This window comes from Lontra canadensis, unplaced genomic scaffold, assembly GCF_010015895.1.
Source record: "Lontra canadensis isolate GAN:19392208 unplaced genomic scaffold, GSC_riverotter_1.0 scaffold144, whole genome shotgun sequence".
In the NCBI taxonomy this organism is placed as follows: Eukaryota; Metazoa; Chordata; class Mammalia; order Carnivora; family Mustelidae; genus Lontra; species Lontra canadensis.
This window is the reverse complement of record NW_022631138.1, coordinates 2,923,944-2,949,946: the sequence shown is the minus strand read 5'-3', so window position 1 is coordinate 2,949,946 and position 26,003 is coordinate 2,923,944. Positions and strand designations below refer to the sequence as shown.

The following is a 26,003-nucleotide window of genomic DNA, read 5'->3' as shown; positions in this document are numbered from 1 at the left end:
TACCCCTCCCTGCAATGGCTCAGTTTGTCCTGTTTTAGCTTTATGTCTGCAGGAGTGCTTAATGTGACTCCCATTGTGACTCCCACAGCCCGCGTCATGTGGTCAAGGTGCACCTCCCTGTGGCATGCAGCCGACTGCCGTCTACCCGCTTTCTGTGCTCTATATGAACATACATGATGTCTGTATTCATTCCTCGGTGATGGGTGTTTAGATTGTTTTCTGTTGGCGGCTATCGTGGACAGTGGTGCTACCCACCTTCCTGATAGGGAGGTCCGCCTCCCATATCCAGAGAGTGTGAAGCCCAAGGAGGAAAGGATTCTCAGAAGAGAGGCAGCCAGGCCTAATCCCCAGGGTGAGAAAGGCCCCTTGGCTTCCTCGTTTCCCAAGCTCTCCACGCACCAAGCCTGGCGAGGCCAGAAACATAGCCAGCAAAGTAGGTAAGTTTTCAAGATTTTATTGTAAAACAGAGCTTCAGTCACAGGGAGTAGCAGACTTTTTACTCTGCACACATAACACACATTCAATGAGCATATGCCGAGGGCCAGGCCCAAAATCCACCCAGGTCATGATCCCCGCTCTCAGGAGCTCAGAGTCTGGGGCTCTGGGGTGGGAGACAGACGGAGGCACAACCACCCTTGAACAAGTCTCAGAGTGTCCGAAGTGCTAAAATAGTCCAAGAACAATTCCTCCCTCCCAGGAGACCTGGCCCCAGGGGAGCCAAAGTTGTGCACCCTGGGAGCTGGGAGCTTCTGATGGGCGGGCTGGGAGAGGAAAAGTGGGGGGCCGCTGTACAAGGCCTGGAGTGGAGATGGTGCCGGGCCTGGACAGTGGGGGCCAGACTTGAGGAACGTGACAGAGAAAAACTAGGGACCAGCATAACAAACTAACTTCTCATTTTTGCAGGTTAGGGTGTTACAAAAATAAGACAGGGAAACCAAAAGGGAGAGCTCCTTTCCCCCTCCCCCACCCCCTTTCCAGAAAGGCCACAGTCTCTAAATAAAGGACTCTCCTTCAGAATGGATGCAGTTGGTTTAAAAGAAAAAGGAAATCCTTGTCTTCCGTTGTGGCACAGACTCTGAGTTTTCCTCACAGAACAGCCTCAGTTTGCAAAACAAGGTTTGGGAGGCAGCGTGGGGTGTGAGGGATCCGGGATGCGGACAGGCAAAGGGCGAGGGAGGAGGACAAGGAGTCATGGCGGGCAGAGTTGAGGACCAGCTGGCCGAGCAGCCTGGCTTCCATCCGGAAGGCACAGGCCCGGCTGGAAGGCCTGGAGCAGGGCTGTGGCTTGAGCTGCACGTTAGAAAGACTACCATGGAGGCAGCATCGAGGTCACTTAGCTGAGGGGCTGGTGACAGAGTCCTGTCACGGGGGCTCTCGGCCATCCTTCCGAGGGCCCACCCCACCAAGGCTGCCCCTCCCAGCCCCCACGACAGCCAGGAGGCCACGGGCAGCGTGGAGAGGCGTCTCTGGAGTCATCAATGTGCTGGGCATGGGGGAAGTGTGGCCTGGGCCCACCACTAGTCCTTCTGGAAGTAGAACTTGGTGACTGTCATGGCCTCTTCGGGCGTGTTGGTGAAGCTGACGGGCCGGTCGGCCTCAAGTGCTGTGCAGAGGAACCAGCCGGGGCAGGCGGCGGACTCAAAGCGGGTGGTGGGGCCTCTGTCCGAGAGGATGAAGGTGAAACGCTTGTCTTGATCCTTGTTCTTACTCAGGTCGGTGATATTAACTGCCTGGAGGCCAAGATAGGAGCAGTGAGGGCTGGGGAGCCCAGAGATCCTCCCTCTGCCTACACTTGGCCCCTGGCTGGCTTAGAGAAGGAGCTGGAGAAACACTGACCAGGGACCCCTGCAGCTGGCCAAGTGTCCTGGGCCATCTGGGACAGCAGTGACACAAAGAGGCTGTCCCACAGTCACGCCTTGACTTTGGGAAATCTGGCCGCTCTAGCCTTGGGCCAGGACGTTTGGTAAACACATGGCGTCTTCAGAAGAGGGCAGTGCACAAGGAGGCCGGAGTTCTCTCCTGGCCTGCACCTCTGGCAAGAGGGCATGAGGACGGGGGTTGGGCAGAGGTCACCACAGCACATTCGGCACAGTACACACAACGTCCTCCTCATCCCCCCTCCACGCAGAGTAGTCACCCTCTGAAAGAATGCACCTGTCCTGCGGTTGGGAGAAGGGACGGTGCCCCAGTTAGTTACAGCCACTCACACTGAGTAAAGATCCTGACCCACAAGCCCCTGAGGCAAAGCCATCTCTTCCCATTCACACTGCGGGGAGCAAGGAGCACAGGGCCCCAGATAGGATGCCAATGTGTGGGTTTGAGTAAATAAGGTTTAGAAGAGAAAGGTCTTGAAGCTTCGCTTCCTCGGAAGAGGGTGAGTCCAAGTGGGTCGGGGGCCCTGGGCAGGAGAGTGGCACACAGAGAATGGGACCTCCAAGGCAACTGTCCTTCCCAGTCCCCTCCTTCTAGAGACTAGACTTAGCCCTACGCCTGGCTTCAGCCAATGGGATGTGAGCTGAACGACGTCGGTGAGGGTTTGATACACATTTGCACATGGAGGCTTGTCTTTGTGGAATAATCTGGCTTGGAAGCCAGCAGCCATGCTGTAAGGAGGCCCACGCTGACCTCGGTGCTCCGAGACCATGTGGAACAGCAGCCTGGGGAGTGAGAAGCCATCATCGCCCCTACCCCCAACAGAGCTCCCCGCTGATGCCACTGCAGGAGGGTCGGGAGCTACGCCAAGCGGAGCACATGGCCCGCTGCACCTGTCTCATCAACCCCAAGTCCCGAGAAAGAGCCTACTGCCATTGTTCCAGCTATGGGGTTTGGGGTGGTTGTTATCTGAGATGGGTCCTTACCTCCAGCTGGAGCCTGGTCTCATCGCCAGACTTGACGCAGGACAGACACAGCTTCCCCCCATGGATCCCCAGGAACACGGTATGAGGCTCGATGGGCACCACATCTAACTTCTCTGGGAAAGAGCAGAAGGCAGGGTCAGGTTGCAGAGAGAGAAGGAGGCAGCCCAGACTCTCCCAGGAGATTTTTCTGTCTCCCCCCGCCCACCCACCAACTAAAACCCAAAGGTCAGAAGGACAGGAAAGCCCCATCTCCCTGGTCTGCATTCAAACAGAAGATCAAACCAAGTAGTCTCTGAGTTACTCTTCAAGGACTGTGTCACCTAGATTCTGCTCTGTGTGGTTCCTGTCCTTCCTTCTCCCCAGGACACCTGTGCTCCAGGTCCCCCGGGGTACAGGAAAATAGCACACGGGCCCTGGGGCTTGGTCTACAGGCACCTGGGTGACTTTGAACCTGCCTCTTGACCTTGGTAGTCTCTGAGCCCACACAGCAGTGAAAATCTCAGCCTTCCTGTGCTTCGGCGTGTTCATCAGGAGAATTAACAGAAGGACAGGAAAGACCAGTCTCATACTCTTTTAGGGTGAGGCAGGGAGCTGAGAACAAGGGGACGGGGCAGGGTGGGAGCCATCCCATTGTACCAAGTCAGCCAACAAGGACGTGAAAACATCCCAGGAAGCTCATGCTCAGAGACTCTCTCATGGTGCCATCATGCCAGCCTCATTTCCCTGAAGGAAAAACTGAGGGATGGAGTGGGGGAAGCCTGCCCAAGCTCATGGAGCTTGTTTAGAACAAGAACCGGAACATGGCTGATGTGGTGTCCGTGGATAAGGGACAGAACCCAGACTTAGATGTGGTGCATTCGTTTTGGTTGGTAGTTAGGATCTGAACAACATAGGAACATGGAAGCCTTCGTAGTCATGAAGGGAAAGGGAGCACCTTGCCTTCTGTGCCCTCTCCCTGCCAGCTGTGGCCCTGGGACACCGTGCCAGCAGGTGGGGGCTCCAGAACTAGATAACCGTCCTACCCTCTTGAGGCTGCCCTCGAGTGTGGCCAGGCCTCCCCCAGCTTCCAACTCAGCCACAAAGACCCAGCGGGAATTAGGACTTTGAACCGAAGGTTTGGGGGAGCAAGCCACAGACTCCAGGCCAACGTGACCCAGGACCCACACGGCATCCACTCTCCTGGCAACCACTCACCTTCCAATTTAGTATTTGATCCTTGCAAGTACCCAGCGACCAGCTGGTTGTTCCTCAGGTAGAAGGTCTTCTGGTTAATATCCCAGATTCTGAAATACAAAAGACCCCTGCTATGGTGAACAACCTCTGTATGCCCAGTCCTGTGCCCCCCACTCTTCCTGTGTCCCCCAGAGCTCACTGAACCTGCATTCAGCTTTCTGACACGGGTGTGGTGCTTTAGCCCAGCCCTGGCATGCAGGAGACGCTGAGGTCTTCATGGACGAAGAGGAGGCCCAGCTGCCACCTCTGGAAAGCAGTGTACCCACGTTCTACCATGGTAGCCACCAGCCACATGTGGCTATCGAGCCCTTGGTGAAGGGCTGAGAGCCAAGCTTGCACAGCCCCAGCCTGAACATGGGCCCTCTGTGCCCTGCTGCCCACCTGTGTGACCTTGGAACTGTGCCTCATCTCCTCACAAGTGAAGTATGGCAACCAATGCCCATAACATCGGGTGACTTTGGGGAGCTCATGAGCTCAGTGAGGGATGGCTGGACAAAATCTAAAGGTCTTTGCACATGTTGAGCATCGGACCTTTCCAGATTCTCCTAAGCTCCTGGATGAGTCTCCTACTAGAGACCTCGAGGTGCATCTCCTGGAGCCCCCAGTCAGTAGGAGGAGGCAGAGGCAAAGCCCATGAAGAAGTTCCCATGTCTAGAAATGCACACACACACACACACACACACACACGCACAGAATCCCGAACTGCATCTCAAGCCAGGGAAACTCGATTCAAGGGTGAAGTCACCCTGGTGTGGCTTAGTCCCAGGATGTTACAGGACAGAGGGCCCATGGGGACAGAGCCATAGCCTGTCAATTTTACAATGTTGGTGACATCTCACAAAACTCCTGGCTCAATTTTTTTAAATCGCAGTCATGCTCAGGGGCTCTTTGATCTTCACAACAACCCAGGAAGGCAGGCAGAGGGTTATCCTTAACCCCATGTCACACACGGGGAAACTGAGGCCACAAAGGAGCGGGGTCCTCCATCATGTCCACACGGACCCGCAAGGCTGGCCGGCAGTCTGGGCCTCCGGGCTGTGCACCGCCCATAGAGGGCCTCCCTCCGGCTGCCTTGCCCAGGCAAGAGCCTCGGCATGACTCCACGCCTGTCACTCACTGAGTTGCCAGAGTCTCCGGGACAATCAGCCAGGCCTCTGGCCAAGTTCTGCCCATCTGAGATATTCTGAGACACACTCCCTGAAGACCACAGATGTGGCTCCCCTTTCCTGAATAACGGACCTCCCTTTCCAGCCCAAACTCAGATCGCAGTCACTGTGGAGGCCAGTGGCCCCACACGGCCGGTAGTGGCTCCATTTGCCTGTCTGTCCACCATGCCTTCGCAGGGGCGGCCTTACCTGAAGACTTGCATCCTGCAAGGTCTCTTCCCCGAGGGATGGCAGGCTGTCTCTGAATGGAACAGGAAAAGGAGGAAAGAGATCAGGTAACTGAGGGGATACCTGCAGGTGTCCATTCTGCGGCCACAGCAAGACAAGACGACACTGCCATTTCAGGCCCCGAGTTGCCGCTTATAAAGAAAATAGTCACTCACCCAAGCTGCTCTGTCCTACTCTGAGAAACGGAAATGCCCTCATATTTCCAAAATGAGAAACCTTGTTGTTGTCACTTTCAACTGTGCTGAGTGTCGCAACGGGGTGTCGTAACTGATTCCCTCCCCTTTTCCCCCATGCAATTTCCCCAAAATTAAGATTTCTATTTCCCCTTCACTTAGTTCCTGGGAAGAGCGCGATGAAAACTGACTCCCTCGTTGGCCTGACAGGTATCCTGAGACTGTTTGTTGACCTTTTTAAAAATAGATTTACGAAAAAAAAATAGATTTAAGTAAAAAAATCCTCCTTTCTAACAAGCCAAGTGGTGGGGCCCTTCAGCACACAGAACAGTCTCATGACACTTTGTGTTCTTTGAAGGATGGACAGCCATGCTGGACTCTGGACCAGGGACTAGCAAACATTCTGTAAAGGACCAGATAGTAAATATTTTAGGGTTTATCTCTGTCATGATTTCTCAGCTCAGCTATTGTTGCTTAAACAGTGATAGGTGATCTGTAATGACAAGTCAGTTACCTTCTAACACAACTTAATTTACAAAAACAGGGCATTTCCATTTTTCAGAGTAGGACAGGGCAGCTTGAGTTTTTGTAAGTGAAGTTGTTTTTGGCTGCATTTGGCTTGAAATCCTCTGACCCCTGCCATGGAGTCAGTTTCCTGAGAGGTGTTTCGACCTCAGCTCTCTCCCTGGGATCCATGTCTTTAAAGTATGGTCTTGGAAAAATGGGGTCAACTCAACCCTTGGACAGATGGATCCAGATTTCACCTCTGCCACTTGCCATTTGCTACCCATGTGACCTTGAACTTCTTGGGGACTCTGCCTCTGCCCCTTCTGCCTCAGTGCCCAGAGTGGGATTGATCATGTCTTCCTCTATGGGTGAAAAGAGGGAGGAAGGAGGAGGTAGTAAGGAAGGGAGAAAGGGAGAGAGGAAGGGAGACAGGAAGGAAGAAATTCTAGCCTGCAGTGAGCACACATAAGCATTAACTTCTTTCCTTACTAGTTCTAGAAGTTAGGAAAAAGGTATGCATATTCCCTTTTATGGATGGCAAGAGCATGGACTGGGCTTTACATAATCAGAGGGCCCAGTGTTAATGCAGAAGCACAGATTACACCATTGGAGAACTGGGTGGGAGCTCGGCAGTCGTCTTACCCACCCTATCATTGTCTTGAAGAACATTCAGAAAGACCCAAAGAGGGAAAGGGACCTGCCCAAGGCCACACAGAGCATTAACAGCAAAGGTATGCCTAAGAATCCGGGTCTTCAGACTCCCAGCCAGTGGCCATCCTGTTCAACAGCTGATCTTGATGAGTCTGACTTTATTTTTAACCAGCAAATCAGTGTCATTGTCCAAATGAGGGCAAAATCCTTCAGAGATGATGGTTACATTGTATAGGTGAAAGTTGCTAAGAGAGTTGATCGTAAAAGTTCTCATCACAAGAAAAAAGATACTTTTATAACTATGTATATAAAACAGGTGATAGGTGAAAACAGCTATGTTGTATATCACTAATGTTATATGTCAATTATACTTTAATTAAATATAATGTTATATGTCAATTATATCTCAATTTTTTAAAAAATTAATGTTATATGTCAATTATACCTCAATTTTAAAAGATTTTTTAAAATGAAGGTTACAGATGAATTTCTCAAATCTTTAAAGAACACTTCTTTCAGAGCAAATGGAATATTTCTGCAAAAATTGTATCACTTCTCTGGGTGATTACTTTGAGGGACAAAGTGACTTGTACTTGTCCCCTCTGTCCTCCCAAGATGAGTGACCTTGAGGAAGGCATTCGCCTTTGAAACACATGCAAGAAAAAATATCTACCTTTGAGGGCCAAGGGGGCGTTCTGTTGGTTTTGGGGAGGGCTGGCTGGAGGATGTGATGGGTAAGAACCTGCTTGATTATTTGCCACATTCATTCAGCATTTGCTGAATTGGGGGTTATAATTTCTGGAACACCTATGAATCATCAGGGGCCTAAACTGGTCACCACCCCTGCTGAGATGGAAGGCAGCAAGCCCCCACTGTGGTAAGTTCTCTCCTACTTGTCTTTCAATGCCACTTCTGAAGCCCTCCTCGATGTCACATCAGCACCCCTTGAAAAACATCCCTGGAGACTGAAGAGGAGGATGACTTGCTTAGGGGACCCCAAGGGGCTCCATCCTGCCTGTCTACCCTCAGACAGCATTCCAGGTCAAGTTCCCACCCACACTGTGGCTCCTGGGTAAATGCTCCCCTGTCTCCAGCCCAAATTCAGAGAGACAGATTTCTCCCAGAGAGCAGAACCCTGAGTTCTCCACCTTTGCTGGAGAAGTTGCCTAGCAGGCCTTTCCAGGTGGGGAGGAGGGAGTCCCTAGGGCCAGGTTGAGAAGTCAGGCTGACCTGGGGCTGCCCTCTCCCATGTCACTTAGGAGCTGGGCCACCCACGCCCTGTTCTCTTGTCTGCAGTTTCATTATCCATTAGACCGTGCTGATAATTGAGGCCTTGCCACAGGTTCCGTGAGGACTGAGACGTTGCACACGGTGTACTCAACCCTGACCCTGGCACGTAGCAGATACTCACACAATGGAAAGCTATTGCGTCTGCCTCTTCACCCCACGTAAAGTGGGAAAGGTCAGTTACAATGCCCCTAACCCCATCCACCCTACTCGGCTCACCAGGCTAGACTCCAGAGGGGGAGGCCCTCACCGTCTGGGCTGGGGGAGGAAGTGAGCGGGGGACCTGAGGCTCCTCCCCTCTCCTCACGCTTCTGGCCACAATTCTACTCTTGGTTCCGTCTTATCAAAAATAGTTGGTGTCCCTATGATTTCTGCCCACAGGAAATCTCTGACTAAACTTATTCTCGGTTCCGGGTGCTCAGCCCCTCACTCCAGTTCCCGAATTCAGTTCAATGACCACACCACATTGTGGACCCTGCCTTCCCACTCAGACCTTGTGCTCTCCCTGTGAGCTTCAGGCAGCAAACTACATCGAGTGCCTTCTACATGTTGAGCCCTGCTCTGCCTTGGTGACAGCAGAAATGACAAAGGCCCACTCAGAGGGAAATAGGACAACCATGTCCTCGGAGTGACACTCGACAGGCTGTACTGGGACCAAGCCCTGGCCCGCTATTGGTGCCTCTAGGGCACCATCCACATAGGAAGGGTTCAATAAATGCTATTTCTCAATCTCAGCTAATTGCATCCCTCAGTTCTAGGATTGCCATCTGCTTCCTTTTCTGGGGGGGGGTATAGTTTCTGCCAAAAGTTTCAGTCTTGTCTTTTAAATCCTTGGACGTGGTATTCATGGTTCTTGTAAAGCCTGCTCCTACTCAGGGCATTATCTGAATCCCTGCTGCGTGTCCTTCTGGAATCTGCTTCTGTCTGGTGCACAGGTTGTCTTGCATATGCCTGGCTGCTTTCTATTGACTGCTGGGCACGGTAGTATAACAAACATTGTAGAGGTCATTTGAGGCTCTGGACATATTATCTTTATCTAGAGATGATTCCCTTTTGCTTCCCCTGGGCAGTGAGACTGGGGGTGCTTCCGGGTGACCTTCCCCCCAGCAGGCTTCTGATGGTCACAATGGGACATCAAGAACTAGGCAGGCTACTCCATTTCTGTTCAGTCCTGGTCCTTAGGGTCCCAGCCCAGACCTGGGGTGTTTACCGGGGCCCTTTCTCCTCAGTGGGAGATAAAACACAAATTTTATCCCCTCCCACCCCCTGTCCAACCCCACGAGACTGTCCAAAACTCAGCTGGGGCTTTTGAAACCAGAAAATGTTTCCTGGGCCAAAAGGCCCCCAGGTTGACCTCCACCTGTTGGGGCCTCTGCAGTTCTTCAAAGCCCTGGTCATTCTTTGATGCCATCTGATTATTTCGAAATATATTTTGCTAGCTTTGCTGGTTATCACAGCAGGAATTTTGGTCCTGGGCCAGATGTGGAACCCGATGTGTATTTTTTGAGTTGTATTTTTCAGGATGCAGAGTCCAAACAGCATTTGGGGGTAGGGGCAGAAGTCATGAAAAAGTCTGGGCAGAAGTCAGGAGGAAGTGCCTTTCATGCCGCATAAGGGGCAGGGAATTTATCTTAAAGAACCTGGAATCAGTGGGTGACACTGTCAGATTTGTTTCATTAAGATCACCCTGGGGCCCGTGGACAGATAGATGAGACCTGGTGTGTGATCTGGGGCCACTGAGCCTGAAGGCAGGGCTGTGCTGTGCTGGTCCATGATGCGGACAGCTGGCTTCTCTGAAAAAGTTCCCATTAGTAGCTTTTGCTGGTTTCTCTGGGATAAACACTCCCTCCGCGGATGATCCCAAGCCACCAGCAGGACCATGCTGAATGCAGAACTGGGAAGAGATGCTCACAAGCCGATCCTGCCGGCTCCAGAGCCCCACAGAGGTGGGGGGATCTGACGGCTCTTGGTCCTTCTTGGGAGAGAACATCTTATTTCCCAACTCCAGTCTCTCCCTGCCTCAGCCCAGCGGCTCAGCCCCCGGGTCCCATCCCCCTCACAGCCAGCGATCCCTTCCCGACAAATCCAGTTCACCGGGACACCTCCGCAAACCTTGGTGTAAATGTTTCCAGCTGTGTCTGCTGGCCCGCAGGCAGGTCACACAAACAGCATTCATCAAAATTTAAGCAGCCGGCTTTGGGCGGACAGATGTGCACCTTAAGTTGCAACAGCTCGATCTCACGTTTAGAGCCTTCAGCCAACTCCTGCGTACGTGAGCGTCACAGCGCACAGCACACATGCCCAAGCTTCAGAAATTTTTACTGAGATAATGGTACAAAGTCTCTGGTTACTCTTTCCAAGAGCTGAGTAAATATATCAGTACAAATAGGAGGAGGAAGGGCAAATACCATCTCACATCTTCTCTTGTCAGTTTCCACCTACCCAGCCCTGCCCTGTAACCAAGTTGATTTTTACCAAACCCAGGAGCTTGTGAGAAGCTGCCCACAGCGACAGGCCAGGTTTGGAGACAGAGGTTCTCCCAGGTGTCTCGGCCCACCTGAGTGCCCTCTTGGCCTGGGGACGGTTGTCGGGAGATTGTATATAAAGTCAACTGTTATCAATCACAGCTTCATAAGAAGCATGCTCCCCTCCTGGTCCAGATGGCAAACTTACTGTGCATCTTGTACAAGTTTCCAAGTCTTCCAAGATGGTTTTTGCTCCAGCAGTTCCGGGTCTGATATGGATCTGAACTGAAAGCCATTCTTTATCTGCTTATCTGGTCCTTCTAGAGGCACATGTTTGCTCCTGCCTTCTTGGTTTTGGTGACCAGCTTCATAAGGCAGCTAGCTTCTCCAAAGGCAGATGGAGAGGGAGTGGGAGTGGGGCAGGAACTGGGGGAGGGCACAGCTGGGTTTCTTACCTTCTGCGCTTTGGGCTCAGGCTATGTGCTCTTTCTTTACCATGGATCTCACTTAGTCCTCATGACAACTGCGCAAGGTGGGTATCTTTACACCCACTTTCAAGACGGGTTTATACTTACACTCACTTCACAGAATAAGAAATCAAGGCTCAGAAAGATTAAATCACTTGCCCCAGATCATGGCTGAGGCAGGATTTGAACCCAGCTCTTGCATCCCTTCCCATACGCCAGTCCTGCCAGAAAGGCAACTGACCTCTTTCCTCTCTGCTTCATTGCACAGGGAATAGAAGCAGCAATTACATTTGCTCTTACGGCGTTCCTTTTGATTGGAACTCACGTCTTCTAGAGAAACAATTTATTCCACAATTGCTTGGAAATTTTAGAAGTTTATTTTTTGGTAGTAAGGAAAGGATGATTTGAAAACCTTATGGAGCTTAACAAGAAAGCTCTATAGCTGGTTTTGGACTAAGGTGGCCATTTGCCCGGTTTTTCCAGAACTTTCCAATGTTAGTACAGAAAAGTCCTGCATCTCCGGAAAGCTGAGATGATTGGTCACCCTATAATACAAATCCTAAAAAGGTGCTCATACCATCTGGTGGCTAGTACTGCAAATTGCAGGCATGATTAGCTGCCTATCATTGTGTCCTGCCCAGCAGAGATGTGGTCCATTTTATTAGATAGATACATAGGTAGATAAAGCACACAAGAAACCAAAAGCCTTAGCCTTCCACTCAGGAAAAGAGACCACAGCAGATGCAACGTTGGTCAATCACTCCCCTTCGGATCAAGTTAATTTTTAATTTAGCCATTTACACTTCCTCCAACTATGTAAATCAAGGTAGATCCGCCTCTAGTAGCTCCACATTGGTTTCAAACTTAGGCTATAAAAAGGAGTTTCTCTATCATTATCACTGCCTCCACCTTTACATCCTCTTCCTCCTGCCTCACCTTTTTCATGCACCTTAGCTGCGAGGTCAGTGGTGTTAGAGAGGAGGAAGAGGGCCAGTGAGAGAAGTTTCACGTCCCAGGTGCACACCCACCATGGTCCTTGCTCCTCTGTCCTCGAGCTCCCAGACCTTGAGGTAAACCCTAAATCTCTCCATGGTCTCCATCGTCTCCCTTCTCCGAGCCCTACTCCTGGCCTCCCAGAAGACATGGTGTCTTCACTGGGCTTGCACGCCCTCGTCTCCTGAATTCGAACTTACTCAGCACCTACCATGTGCCAGTTGAAAATACTTCAAAGTGGACTGTTTTTAAGCATAAAGGTTCCTTCACATTCTATCACTGTCTGGTTCTGGGAATGGTGTCCTCTTTACACATTTGAAAGAAGCGTAAGACCGTGGGCTGACATTTTAACACACTCCACTGGAAACTGCCTCACCTGCTGAAGGAAAGGGGAGGATTTACTGCTCTTGGAAAAACTGCTTGTGGTTTACAAAGTCCTTCTTCCTGCATGAGCTCACTCAGTCTCTGCACCCCCAGAGCACAATAGGGTGGTTTGGAACAGACTGTCTGCAGCGGACCCCAGCTCCTCCCCTTAGAGTGGCTGTCTGGTCTTGGGCAAATTACTTAACCTCTCTGTCCAAGTTCCCACTTATGAAACAGTGAACAGTCTTAGTGCTTCCTCATAGGGTTGTGGTGAGGATTAGAAGAGATGGGCCGTGTTAATTGCTCAGCGGAGCCCCTGGTCTGCCAGCTTATGGGAGAATTGGCTATGACTGTGCCCACGAGACCCTGAGAATTGGCCAGCCTCCTCTTGATACTGAGAAGAGGGAGACCCAGAAAGGAAAACAGTTCACCCATTCAAGGTCAAGCACAGAATTCGAAACTAGGTCTTCAGACTCCCAGATTTAAGATCTTTTTTCTGTGCCACACAGATCTTAAGCAGAGATTGCAAACCAGTAGCAGACCACAGGTTGAATATTTTCTTTGCTCACTCTGTTGTTTCATTTAATCAAAATACTTCTGAAGGAAATCGGAATATCTGACTATTCCTGAAAAATGAGAAGTTCTGACCACCTGAGCCTGCACCCTCGTGAGACAACCATCCGCTGGAACAATCAGGTGTAGCCACGGAATTCCGGTCCCTGCCCTTGCGTCTGACCCTTCAGATCTTGGGACCTGGTGCCCAATTCTGTCAGTGTTTCTCATTGAGTTCACATGGTTCTTTCTCCCATTAGACAGAAATATATCCCCAATTTCCACGTCTCCCTCACCAGTGGAAAATGACCAACAGACTCTAAGAGCTCCAGGATTTTTCTTGCAGCAGGTGTGCCCCCTCTGTCACCTGCGTGCCTGGCAGGCATTGGGCTAGTGTCCCCAGCCCCACAGCATCTGTGGGGCCTGCTGCTGCCTCCCCCTCGGCCAGGTCTCCCAGACAGGCCTGGAGCTACCTGCCCTTGACGTCTCCCTGGAAGCTTGCTCTTGAGAGTCTGAGAGCATTTGGTAAACACGAATGGTAGCTATTCCCTCCCCCACCATTTTTCAGATGGAAAAGTAGGAATGAGAGAAACTTACCTGCAGCCATGGGAAGGGCCTGGTAGAATCCACGGTCCTCTGAGACCGTCCAGCCTCTGGCTCCAGACCAAGCTGCTGCACAGAAAGGAGAAGCAGTCGGCACTACCTGTGCCACCCACACCTCCCAGGGTGGAGCTGCTCCTTCCCTCCTGATTACCTGCAGAGAGGAAGAGGAAGGGCCTGTGCCTGCCTTCCACACACCCAGCTTCCAAAAAGGTGACTCAGGCTAACAGAAGCCAAACTGGTTCTTATCTCTGTAAAGCCAGAGGTCTCACACGAGGAACTGAGCTGGCTTAGCAAGGCTGGACCTTTGTGCCCACCCCACTTTGTGCTCAAGCCGACTGCAGCCCATTCACGCGTGCGTGTGCTCTTTCATCCAGACCACATGGAATGACTTAATCCCTGTGTGCCAGGCACTCTTCCGGGCACTGGGGGAAAGCCAGATAAGGTCCCTTATAACCTAATGGAAGAAGGCAGACAAGAAACTAGTAAACAAATACACTAACTTCATAGGACAGTATGTGCCCAGGGGAAATCAGAAGCATGATCTGTTTTTGAAGGACTTAGGGATAGGTGCATGTTTTACATAAAGTGGAAGGGAAGGCCAGTCTGAGAAGATGACCCGTGAACTGAGACCTCAGTGACGTCAAAGAAGGGGAAGAGTATCCCAGGGCAGGGAACAGCAAACGCAAAGGCCCTTGGGTGGGGATCTTCTTGGTTTATTTGGGGACCATGTGGAGGCTCATACAGTGGGGACAAGGCTAATGGAGCAGCAGGGTGTCCAACCCTTCTTCCAGTTACCCTCAGGCTCCCCACCCCAGCAGCTGGCATGACACTGTCCACAAGGCTGGATACTCTCCCCACCTTCTCTCCAAGACCCTATGCCCTAAACTTTCTCTTCTTTGCCTTTATGAACTTGCTCTCCAGCTTCATGCCCCTGGATCCCGCCATCAGGGAGCAGACAACTCAGGGATCCTTAAGACCATCTGGGTTGATGCATGGGGAGCAGTGGCAAGGGCTTCCTTGACAAGCTAGAAGTCCCAGATCTTGTCCCCAGGCCTGCAGCTAACCAGCTGTATGACTCTGGAAGTGTCCTTTAGAGCAGGGGCAGGCTGAAGGAAGACATAGCATGCAGACTGTAAAATGCGTTACAGGTTGTTAGCATTGAAACAGGCCTTTGCTCTAGACGGGGTTTAAGGGCACAGGGGAAGAAGAAAGTGAAGGAGCAGGCCAGCCTCCTGGCCACCTTCAAACCTGTCTCTTCTGTTGGAGAAGGGAAGACCATGCTTACTTGCAGAAGGGGTCTCAAGGGGGTTCTTGGGGAGGGCTTCACTTTCCCCTAACCCTGTCTCTGGGGCCTGGGCTCGTTCCCAGGGTCCCTCCACTCAACACACAGGGCCTGAAGTCAGCTGGGAGGTGCAGAGAGCCAGAGGAGGGCAGGGTGCTCTTCCCTGGGGACTCCTGACCGCCGGGACTTCCCACAGGGCCCTCACTTCCTGTTCTCTGCAGCTTTGGCTCATCAACTAGAATGCCAAGGCCTCTGAGATTGGGCTGGGAATTTCTGAAGCAGTTTTTGTAGAGAAATGCCCATTTGCAAACAAATCAGGAAGTAAATTTTGTAAACCTGGAAAGTTGGGCAGCAGGGGAACCTGCCTACACCCGCCATCGTCTCATCAAGATGCCGCCAGGTCAGTTAACATCGGGAGGACCACTCTGTGAGGCGGGTTCTTGTGCTTGGGGTTTCAGGTCCTGGCCTCACACACCATGTCTGGGTGATCTTGGAAGCACTGGTAAAATGAGAACAAGACTGCTCCCCAGCTTGTGGGGTGGTTGTGAGGACTGAGCTAACAAGTATGCATGCTTAGAGTTCAGGAAGCATGATGCAAGCATTACCTATTACTTCTGCAGAGCATGAGTCTGAATTCTCCCTGGGGAGCTAACGGCCTGGCCAGTCTTCAGGCAGTAAGGGGATGGTAAACGAGGCTGCCACTCAGGGCTGGGGATGGCATGTTGGTCAGTGCACAGGGCTTGCGTTCCCTGGCCAGCTCTGACTCGGGGCACATCCAAGATGGAGGGCATCTCCACCCCCCTAGCCTGGCCCACTCCAGAACTCTCCTCTCCAGGCTTACCACCTCTCCTCCAAAGCTACAAAGATCTAAGAGACCAACTGGCCTGGCCTGGGGCACTCAGAGCCCCTGAGAAGCCCAGAGCCAAAAACACCCCGGATATAGGGGAAGACTGTGTTTATGGGAAAAGCTGGCATTCGAGACCTTGGGAACTTCTGGTGGCTGGACGCCCTTGGTGGTGGAGGAGGGCTGCTTCTGAAGAGCACTGAGCTACTCCACCTCCAGCAACAATGACTGAGCACTCATTCCAGCACCAACCTGCCCGGGGCCAGCCAGCTGCACAAGGAAGAAGGGGGTGGGGGGCAGAGAGAAGACAGGGTGGAGGTGGGAGGTAACAAGGAGAGCAGGCATCAGGAATGGGGGGGATCAATGTTATTCAGAACCTGTATCTCTGATTGAGATAGCTGCGGATGAGGTCACCTAACAAGAGAGATGCCAAGTCCCCAAGCAGAAGTCATATGCTGGGCTCGATGGCTGGGTCCCTGTCCACTGTGAGGAGACTAAAAGCATCAGAGAGCCCTCCCTGCAGCCAGGGGAAAGAGGCACTGAGGGGGCAGCCCACTTCCTGCAAGTTTACGTGAGGTCAGAGCAATGGAGGGGACTTTAGAAAAGAACCGGCATTGAGCCGTTTCCTGTGATCTTAGATAAATGCTAGACCTTGCAGGATCTGTGAGAGTCTACAAAACCCAGGCTCTGCTTGCAAAACAACCCCCCTTATTCCCTGAACTCTAGCGACACAGGCCTCTTGATTTCTCAATATCACCTCTTCCTCCTGCCTCGGGGCTTTGACATATGTTCGTCCTCCACACGGAACACCTTTCCCTGCCCCATTCCACTGACCAGCAGACTAACCTCACCCTGAAGACCTCCGCCCGGACACTTCATTCATGTGACCCTCTGTGTGACATCTATCTCCCTGGCGGGTCACAGCAAAGATTGCGTCTGTTCTGTTCACCATCATAATCCTGACTCTCAGCACAGAGCCTGCCATGTGGACAAATGAGTAACGGAAGAGATAGGAAGCCACCACTCATGTACATGGCACCTCTCTCTCCCTCTCTCTCTCTTATACACACACACACCCCCCACTCATACACCTGTATAACAGAATAAGACTCCCAGCATGACACTCATACACAGTCACACTGAAACACATAAGTTCACATCAGTCAAGGTCAAGATATGCAGATTCTGCTTAATCCCATGATCCACTCTTCTGCGAAGTACCCCTGTCACCTCTACCACAACTCTTGGGGCCAAGCACAGATAAATGTACCTGCCCTTGTCCCCAGGCCATGGCTGATTGGACTTGTGGTGAGCAGCTGCTTCCAACCAGCTGACTGGCAGGAGGCTGGAACTCAAATGCAGAGAGGCCTGGCTATGCCGACACGCTCTCAGATAGAGGCTCTGAGCTGGGAAAGCTCCATACGCTTTCGAGCGGCCCCTTGCCGCAGGTGCACAGAGAGGCAGAGAAAGGTGCTCTGTGGGGAGGGAAGAATGAAGCAGACAGATGTGGCAGTGAGAAGGCAGAGGGCTTTGCCTGACTGCACGTCTCATCACCTCCCTGTCGCCGGGTAAAGGCTCTCGCGAGGTCTGACTGCACTTCTTACCACCGCGTCCCGTCTCACACACTCCCCGGGACGGCGGACGCTAGCTCAAGCACGTTTGCCTCCTGTGACCAAAGCCTTCAAGGAAATAATCCTATCAAAGCCAACAAGCAATACAGAAGGGAGCTGAGGAGTGGATCCATATGAAAATGCAGGGGGCAGACTCCAGCAAGGCACCGGCTGACAACGGGAAGTCACTCCCCAGATCCGTGCACAGGCCACAGCAGTTCACACAGCTCTGCCGCGGGGGTCCCGGGCTCCCAGGGCGTGACGTTCGGTCTGCCAGCTCCCTCGCCTCACGGTGTTGAGTTGCCTCTGCTTTTCCCAGCCCACCCGCCTTCGGACCTCCTCAGCCACAGTGCCTGGGACATGGGAATCTTCCTGGTATCGTTCAAGCTGAACTTCAGCGAGAGGAGAAATTCCTCTGGCTCTCACAGCAGCCAAACGGTAGAAGCTGCCAGCAGGTTCAAGGTGGGATTTGGCCCCTCGTGAAAACAACCAGCCATCACAGCAAAACCTAATGCGCATCCACTCCAGGAAGACTTGCCCCCTCCCTCACCCCCCCCCCGACCACTGCCAGGGGCTATGTTAGATCCTGAGGGGACAGAGGTAAGTGGGGCAGGTGTGTCCTTGTCTTCATGGGTTTAGTGTTCACACCCCCAGAAAACTACATCGCAGGGTGGTATGTGCGTGGATACAAGAAGCACAGGGTATTGTGGGAGCACAGAGCAGGGACACCCTAATCAGGCTTGGGGGAGCAGCCAGGGGAGCGAGATGGGACAGGTAGGGGAGGAAGAAGGAAGAAGAGCTCCACAGTGAAAGGGGTTTAGGCAAAGCAGGGCTGGGAGGTAGCATTCGAGGGCAAGAGCAGCGGCAGCAGCCTGTAGAGTCACAGAGCCCCTGGCCTCTAGGCACTCGCCCATCCATGTCATCAAGGGCTCTAGATTTGGGGCAGCATTAGGGGCTCCAGAATTCTGACAGGGGACACTAGGGTGGCAGTCTGGTTAGAAGTTGGGAAAAGGGGGCGCCTGGGTGGCTCAGTGGGTTAAAGCCTCTGCCTTCGGCTCAAGTCATCATCCCAGTATCCTGGGATCGAAACCCGCATTGGGCTTTCTGCTCAGCAGAGAGCCTGCTTCCCTCTCTCTCTCTCTGGGCCTGCCTCTCCGCCTACTTGTCTTCTGTCTGTCAAATAAATAAATAAAATCTTAAAAAAAAAAAAAGATACTTTAAAAAAAAGTGGGGGGAAGGCAGGCAAGAGTTCCAGTTGCATTTTCCCTCTTTCACTGTATGCTTACCTGGGGGAGGAGAAGTTGGGGAGCGGATGGTAATTAAGGGGTCCTATTCCCCCTCCCCAAATAACTTGAGGTAAAGTGGATCTCTCTGTTGGGTGTTTCGTGTAACAAGGTGGCTGGGTCCTGGGAAGCCCTACCTCAAATGTTAGTCCCCTGAGAAATCTTCCTCTTCTGAGGCCCGGGGCTTTTATGAGGAAAGAAGCATTCCAACCACAGGGACTTGCGGTGCGTCAGAATTCCTGGAGAGACCGAGCCGCAAGCCTCTCCATGCTCAGTAACAGGAACACGATTGCCCTGTGGTCTGTCGCAAAGGGTTGCATCACTGGGGAAAGAAGGTTGCGCCCAGGAACAGAACGGCCCAGATTCTGGGGTTGCCCCGACCCCAGCTGTCAGGTCCTAGGGGGCCAGGGTCATGGACTTAGGACCCAGGAGAGCCTGCCCATCCTAGTCTGTTGCAAGGACACGGGATGCACACTTAACCCTGGCCAGCTTCTCTGCTATGCTGGTAGGAGGACTTTGTGTGGATGGTTCCATGCAAACCCACGCTCCTTTGCGGTTCACACCTGATGAGGCTGATTTTCACGCATGCGCACAGAGCTGAGCATGACACAGAGACTAGCGCACAGGGTACTTAATGGGGAGTTAGCTCGGGATCTGCCCCTGCGTGGTGTGAATAAAGAAGGACCAAGCCGAGGGAGTCGGCAAGCTGAGCAGTCAGAACAGAGGCTCAGCCCTCGCCCTCAGATGTCTGGAGCTAGGGCAGGCCTGGCAAGAGAGTCGGGTCTCCACACCCAACACTGAAAGGTCATTGGATGCGGGCTTCCCTTGGAGAGCAAACGTGATTTGTGCAGGTGTAGGCCGTTGTCCTGGGGCAGGGGCGGGCCTGGGCAGCCCCGCCAGCGTCTAAAGCAGGCAGTGTCCAATGCCAGCCACCATGCTACCAAAGGGACTAGCTGCCTGAAATTTAACAACTTCAGGTTGTTTTACTATTATCTTCACTTTACAGATGAGGAAACTGAGGATCAGAGTTGTCTGACTCACACCCTGCTTCCCCATAACGTCTCGTTCCCAAGCAAAGCCCTGGATGGGTAGTCAGGAAACCTCAGCACAGAAGACCCTCACTTGCCATCTAGTCACTGACCGTTTCCCAGAGGAGCCTTTCTTCCTTTCTGGGATTCAGTTTTCCCAGCTCTAAAATGGGGATTCTTATACTTGATCTACCTTTTGCTGGATGTGCTTTATGAATCGCTAACCCCTCTTAAATAACAGATGGAATTCTTATTACACAGGAAGAACAGTATGGGACCTAAGAAATGGCAGGATATAACCTCCCAATCTTGGAGGATGGCCAGAAACCTAAACCTTTCAGGTACTCCCGCTGGTAGAGGGCCAATGCAATCACCTCCTTTTGGTAAACGGATGGATGCAGGTAAATGACAGAGAAGTCTGTAGACAGAACAGAGGCCAAGAATTAATTCCCAGAGAGCATGTTCAACAGGGCCCTAGTATGGATCTGATGACACGATGGAAGCAAGAGCTGGCCCAGCCAAGAGAAAACAGACTTCCCCAGAGGGGCTGGAAGGAGGGAACACTTGTGAAATGGCCACCCGTGTTGGGCATCATGCTAGATGCTTTATATAGGTGAGGTTTTCATCTCTTCAATAACCAGAGGCTTTTGACAATCGACAATCAGAGGTCCGAAGGTGGGGGGTAACTGGGGAAGGACACAGAGCCAGGAAGGGGAAGGACTGTGGCTTTCTAGGGCACACCTGTCAGCCTCCTACCAGGTGAAGAACTTGCTCCAGTGCCACAGGAGTACCGGGAGCGTTATTGTCTGGCCAGCACATGAACCTCTTTCTGCCCAAAAGTGCAAACTGTGGAAGAGAGTGAAAACCTCAGGAAGTTGCTAATCAGCTGACCTTAGAACAGGGAGATTCTTCGGGATTATCTCAGTGGGCTCAATGTAACCCCAAGGGTCCTTCAAAGTAGAAGAGGGAGACAGAAAAGGAGTCAGTGATATCATGTGACAAGGACCCAACATCCATTACTGGCTTTGAAGATGGAGAAAGGGGCCAGCAGTCAAGGAATGCAGGAAGCTTCTAGAAGGTAGTGAAAGCAAGGAAGCAGTTTGTCTCCTGAACCTCCAGCAGCCCTGTTGACTGGCACCTTGATTCTACACAATGAGACTTGGATCAGAGTTCTGACCTGAAGAAATGGGAGATAGTTTTTTGTTGTTCTGAGCCACAACATTAGTGGCAATTTGGTACAACAGCTAATAAAAAACTAATACACCTTCTGTCTGGAATCATTTTCCTTCTTTTTAAAACACTATTCTTTTAGTGAAGGCTTGTTGGTGGTAAACTCATTTGTTATTTACCTGTAAATATCCTTATGGGTTACTTTTTCTTGGTATATAGTTTTAATAGGTATATGATTCTGTATTAACAGTTTATTTTCTCTCAGCACTTTAAAGAGAATGATGATTTCTAAAAACTCAATTTAGTTCTTTCTCCAAACTGCCTGATCATTTGTTATTTTTCTCTCTGCTCACATTTTGATATAGTTTTGTTGGTTTTTATTTTTTTCTTTGAGTATTTCAAACATGTTATTTAAAATTTTGAATACGGTTAAGTCTGAAGTCATAGGGGCCTCAATCTGTTAATTGTGTTTCAGACTCTGAGGTTCCCACATTGCTGGAATCATGTCATACCTGAAGCTGGAGGTCTGAGTCATGAAGTTAAATTCCCTCTGGGAATTCTGAAGTCCACTGGTGACAGTCGCAAAACTCTGGGGGGAAAAAAAGGAAAAGAAATACAATGACTTATTCATAACATTAGCGTTCTGACACCAAACAAAGCAATGTAGCTTTTTGTTAAGACAGGCAAAAATGAGCAATAATGAATTGAACTTTTTAGTTAAAGCAGTTATTATATAACAAAGGCTCTTAAGCTGAGGTGTCAGTGGAGAGGCCTGAGAAGGGCCCTGAACTCATTTAAGTTTTATGCAATAGGTCAGGTTCATTTTGGGGGTAAGGACTCATATCTCAAAAAGATGTATAGTCTAAAAACAAGTTAAGAATCACTACTCTGGGGGTGCCTGGGTGGCTCAGTTGATTAAGCAACTGACTCTTGAATTCTGCTCAGGTCATAATCTCAGGGTTGTGAGATCGAGCCCCACATTAGGCTTCCACTGGGCATGGGGCCTGCTTACAATTCTCTCCCCACTCGTACATGTGTACGTGTAAGCTCTCTCTCTCTAAAAAAAAAAAAAAAAAAAAAAAAAAATCCCCCCAAAAAAGAAAATAAACTTTAATTTATTATTTTTTTATTTTCATAGCCCTTTGCTGTCCTAGTTCTTAGTCCATCCCTTCCTTTCTGTAAATTCCCAAAGAGACCTTTGTTTATTTTCCCATGTGTGATTTTGAATTCAAGTTCCATTACAAATTGAAAAGAAAAATACCAAAATTCTAGCAGACCAGTGAACAAAGGAAATTTTGCAAAACCTGAAGTCAAATGGAAGACAGAAATGTAAAAAATGTTCAACTGACATCATTAACGAAGAGACCATAGTTAAAATAAGGCATTTATACCTAATGAATGAATGAAAATTAGGAAAACCCCACTTCCCAACACTGATGAGTTTGCACTGAAATTTGATGCCAACAATGGGCTATTGTTCTAAACTTTTCAGAAGGTGATTATGTAACATGTATCAAAAGCCATAAAAACGTTATCCATCTTTGACCCATTAATCCCATTTCAGGGAATTTTTGAATAGAAAATCATCCAAAGGATAAAAACCACAGGGTTATTTCAGCATAGATGAAAACAGGGAAAAATGAGAAGAAACTTCAACGTGCAGAAAAGAAAATTTAGTCAATAATGCCACATTTATGGAAAATGATGTAGCTCTTTGAAATGTTCCATTATATTTTTTCTTTAAAGATTTTATTTATTTATTTGACAGACAGAGATCACAAGCAGGCAGATAGGCAGGCAGAGAGAGAGAGAGGAGAAAGCATGCTCCCCGCTGAGCAGAAAGCCCGATGCGGTGCTCGATCCCAGGATACTGGGATCATGACCTGAGCCAAAGGCAGAGGCTTTAACCCACTGAGCCACCCAGGCGCCCCTGAAATGTTCCATTTTTAAAGACCAAGTAGCAAACACGGAAAATGCTTATCGCACACTGGTAGTGTCATCTCACCCAGCTGAGGCTCAGGAAAAGCATGCAGATTTTTGAGGCACACAGTTCTCAGAGGATATATTTCCCTCTATTTTAAAGAAGTCTGAACAGCTGGCTGTGGCTTATGATCAGATCACCATAGTGTCTGAGTAACAAGCTGAGAAACCTGTGTCTACATATATAGAGTTTACATCCTGATCAAAAAAATCCACCAAAAATGTTACCCTGACATGTACTCAATGAACAACATAATAATTACTGAACAGAATGGTAAGTAGGCCCAAATGTTCACCTTCTTGGCTCTCCTGAGGGAGGATGTATACTGAGTCTGGCTTTAGGACTTAGCTGGAAGTGTTGAGGGTTTGTTTTTCACAGAACCTCCTGTCTTCATCTGTGTCAACAATAATCCCTGATGTCATACTCTTGACTCATGGTCATGGTTGTCAGACTTCTCATTCTTCCCAAACATGGCCACCATCTTCACATCTTTGCCTGTTTCTTGCTCTAACCAGAATGCCCTTTTACTGATCAGAAACTCATTCACCCCTGAGCTCTGAGACCACTCCTCCAAGAAGCCTCCCCCCATCCCCATGTGTCTCCCTATCAGTAAAGGGGCTTCCTCCCAGGCCATCCATGTGCTTCTTTTTAGTTCCACATTTAGTTCCATAACTACACGGTGTTATGGTAAACTGTGATTACATCTACTTCCCCACTGTGACGGGGAATTTAATTCATAGCAAAATGTGTCAAGTATGGGATTCAGAATTGGATAAACCTGGTCTTAAGTTTTAGCCACACCTTTCACTAGCTCTGCAACCTTGGACAAGTTACTGAATCTCTCTGAACTTCTGATCCTTTACCAGAACAATAGGGCCAGAGAAAACCTGCTTCATGAGGCTATTGGCATATGCTAAGTGTCCAATAAATGTTAGCTATGTACCCAGGCTTATGGATCCCTGGAAGAGAATAAGACCAGTGTGGCTTCAAGCCCAGTGCCATACTACATGGGTTGAGGAAGGTATAGGAAACATACAAGGCCCCAGCTCCTTGAGCCAACAAGAATCCAACCGTAGGTCTGTAAATTAACAGCTGCTTCTCCTGTCCCCTTGGAGCCCTCAGACATGGGGGAAATCCCTTCACACACCTCCTCCTGCCCCCACAGTGAGGAAGTCCAGGAACAAATCACTGTATGAGCAGGAGGAATCAGATCCGCTGGCCACTGTCCAGTCTCCTGCTCTATTCCTCTGCTGGAACAACAGACAGTGAGTCACTGCTGACATCATCCATGACACCCACTGATCTTGGAGTTGGTGACCCCATGATGTGAAGAAATTTTCTTCTGAGAAACATCTCCAGGTTGCCAAAGATTTGTCTCCCCTTCTACTACCATTGCTCTAAACTTTACTTCTAACCTTCCAAAGTGACCCCTTAACCCTGGCACTATTTATTGGTGACCTCGTTTTCTGTGTTACTGAGAAGAATCAGGACTTAAGTCAGAGACTCCCTTGACTTCCTTCTCAGAACTGCAGTAGAACCATAATGATCAAAGTCACACTGTCTAGAATTAGATTGGACCAGGTGTGAGTCCTGTTATTAGCTGAGTAAACTTTAACACATCTTCTAGTCCTTGGCTATTTACTTGAGCCGCTTACTTGCGAAAATAAGTTTAAAAAAAAAAAAGATGTCATGAGGATTAAATAAAATAACTTGGTGAAAGAACCAGAAACCTTGTAGGTACCCCCCCAAATTGGTTATTATCTATTTCTCTTCCTTTTAAAGTACTGTTGTTCCTTCTTTTCTGTCTCTGGAGTTCCAGCTGTTGGATGGACACTTCCCCAATAATATGCACCTTATATATGACATCCAGAATGCTCCAAGAAGAATCCATTACCTGCTCACTCTACCCTTCAGACTACTCTGTTTCTGTGGATGACACAACTTTCTTGAATTAGTTTCCTGTTGCCGCTGTAACAAGTTACCACAAACTTTATGACCTCAAACACAGGTTTATTATCTTACAGTTTTGTAGGTTAGAAGTCTGACACAGGCAGAAAATCTGTTACTGGGAGGAAATCAAGGTGACAGCATGGCCTGTTCCTTCTGGAGGCTCTAGGGGAGGGTACTTTTCCTTGTCTTTTCCTGCTTCTGGAGGCTGCCCACATTGCTTGACTTATGGCTTCATCACCATGACCTCTCTTTCTGTTGATGTATCTTCTTGGATTTATATGCCTGCTTTCCTATTACAAGTATTCTTGAGGTTACACTGAGCCCACCAGGAAAATCCAGGAACATTTTTTCTTACAATTTTGAGATCCTTAATTCCATGTATAAAATACCTTTTCCATATAAGGTAACATGTTGACAGATTCTGCATTCCATGTTCATCAACGTGGACATCTGGGAGACATAAATCTACCTAGCCAGACTTCTTCCAAAATCCCAGCCCTGAAGCATCAGGAACGTTTGTGACTCCCATCTCCATCCCCGTCCCTACCTCCCTTCATAGGAAATCACCCAGTATAGTGATAGCAAAAAGTTTTGGGTCACGGACCCCCTCTGTTCCACTGAGGCAGGCTGAGTGGGGTATGGTGCTGAGGACTGTGAGGCTGTGTCTTAGATCCCTTAGGAAAGAGTGATCTGCTCAATGAATCATGTCCACTGTGGTCATCGGAGAGCAGAACACACATGAGTACTTTGCATCTCCCTCCCAGCATCTCCCACATCCGACCTCTCCTTCCTATGCTCACAAGGCCTCCCCCACTCCCAATTTGAACTGCTTGTTCAAAGTATTGCAGCAGCTCCTTAAGAGCAGGAATCTTTGCTCTGCCTGTGATCTCTCTCAGCACCAAACTGCCTTCTATACATGACCAGATCTTTCAGAGCTGTGGTTTCTACATGGGGGTCCTAGAGCCACACTAGTATAATAACAGGCGAAATAAAATGAGGAAAGTGAGAGCCCTTGATATTTAAGTGTATTGGGGGACTGTTGACAACTCCCTTTTTTTTTTTTTTTTTTGAGAAGGACTGTCTTTTCCTCTAAGATCGTATCTTTTGGGAGGGGCGCACAGAATAAAAAGTGGCTTTTCTTTTATGAGGTAGTGGTGATGTGATGTGTTATTTTTATTAAGGCCCTTGTCAAAATGCAGAGTTGCTTTCCTGAATTAAATTATATATATATTGGCGAAAACCAAATTATTGGTATCAGTTATTCAAAAGTCTGAGAATCACTGTTCTAAATCACAGCTCTGATCATCAA

At 49.8% G+C, this 26,003-nt stretch overlaps 1 protein-coding gene and 1 long non-coding RNA gene across 3 annotated transcripts; one reads left to right on the top strand and one right to left on the bottom strand.

The window, feature by feature from the left end:
- Positions 1 to 876: 876 nt before the first annotated feature.
- IL1RN (interleukin 1 receptor antagonist) lies at positions 877 to 5,606 on the bottom strand. Of its 2 annotated transcripts, none has more exons than XM_032843848.1 (4): positions 5,447 to 5,606; positions 4,053 to 4,141; positions 2,859 to 2,971; positions 877 to 1,730 (listed from the first exon to the last, which is right to left on the bottom strand). In XM_032843848.1, the coding sequence occupies exons 1-4, from the start codon at positions 5,560 to 5,562 to the stop codon at positions 1,518 to 1,520; spliced, it is 531 nt and encodes a 176-aa protein (XP_032699739.1). In that variant the 5' UTR covers positions 5,563 to 5,606; the 3' UTR covers positions 877 to 1,517. The 2 variants fall into 2 exon arrangements, with proteins under 2 accessions (XP_032699739.1, XP_032699741.1); XM_032843850.1 differs by having other exon boundaries at positions 5,549 to 5,583.
- Positions 5,607 to 7,825: 2,219 nt separating this feature from the next.
- LOC116858899 lies at positions 7,826 to 8,887 on the top strand. The gene is made up of 3 exons (XR_004381040.1): positions 7,826 to 7,857; positions 8,159 to 8,278; positions 8,526 to 8,887. It is a non-coding gene; the product is annotated as an uncharacterized LOC116858899 (long non-coding RNA).
- Positions 8,888 to 26,003: the final 17,116 nt, after the last annotated feature.

What these genes read in the sequence shown, in the direction of transcription:
- IL1RN (XM_032843848.1), bottom strand. Translation starts at nt 5,562, where the DNA reads ATGGACACCTGCAGGTATCCCCTCAGTTACCTGATCTCTTTCCTCCTT. An exon ending in TGCAGGATGCAAGTCTTCAG is followed by an intron (nt 4,142 to 5,446) that starts GTAAGGCCGCCC and finishes TTTGTATTTCAG; the next exon opens with AATCTGGGATATTAACCAGA. An exon ending in AGACCAGGCTCCAGCTGGAG is followed by an intron (nt 1,731 to 2,858) that starts GTAAGGACCCAT and finishes CTTGGCCTCCAG; the next exon opens with GCAGTTAATATCACCGACCT.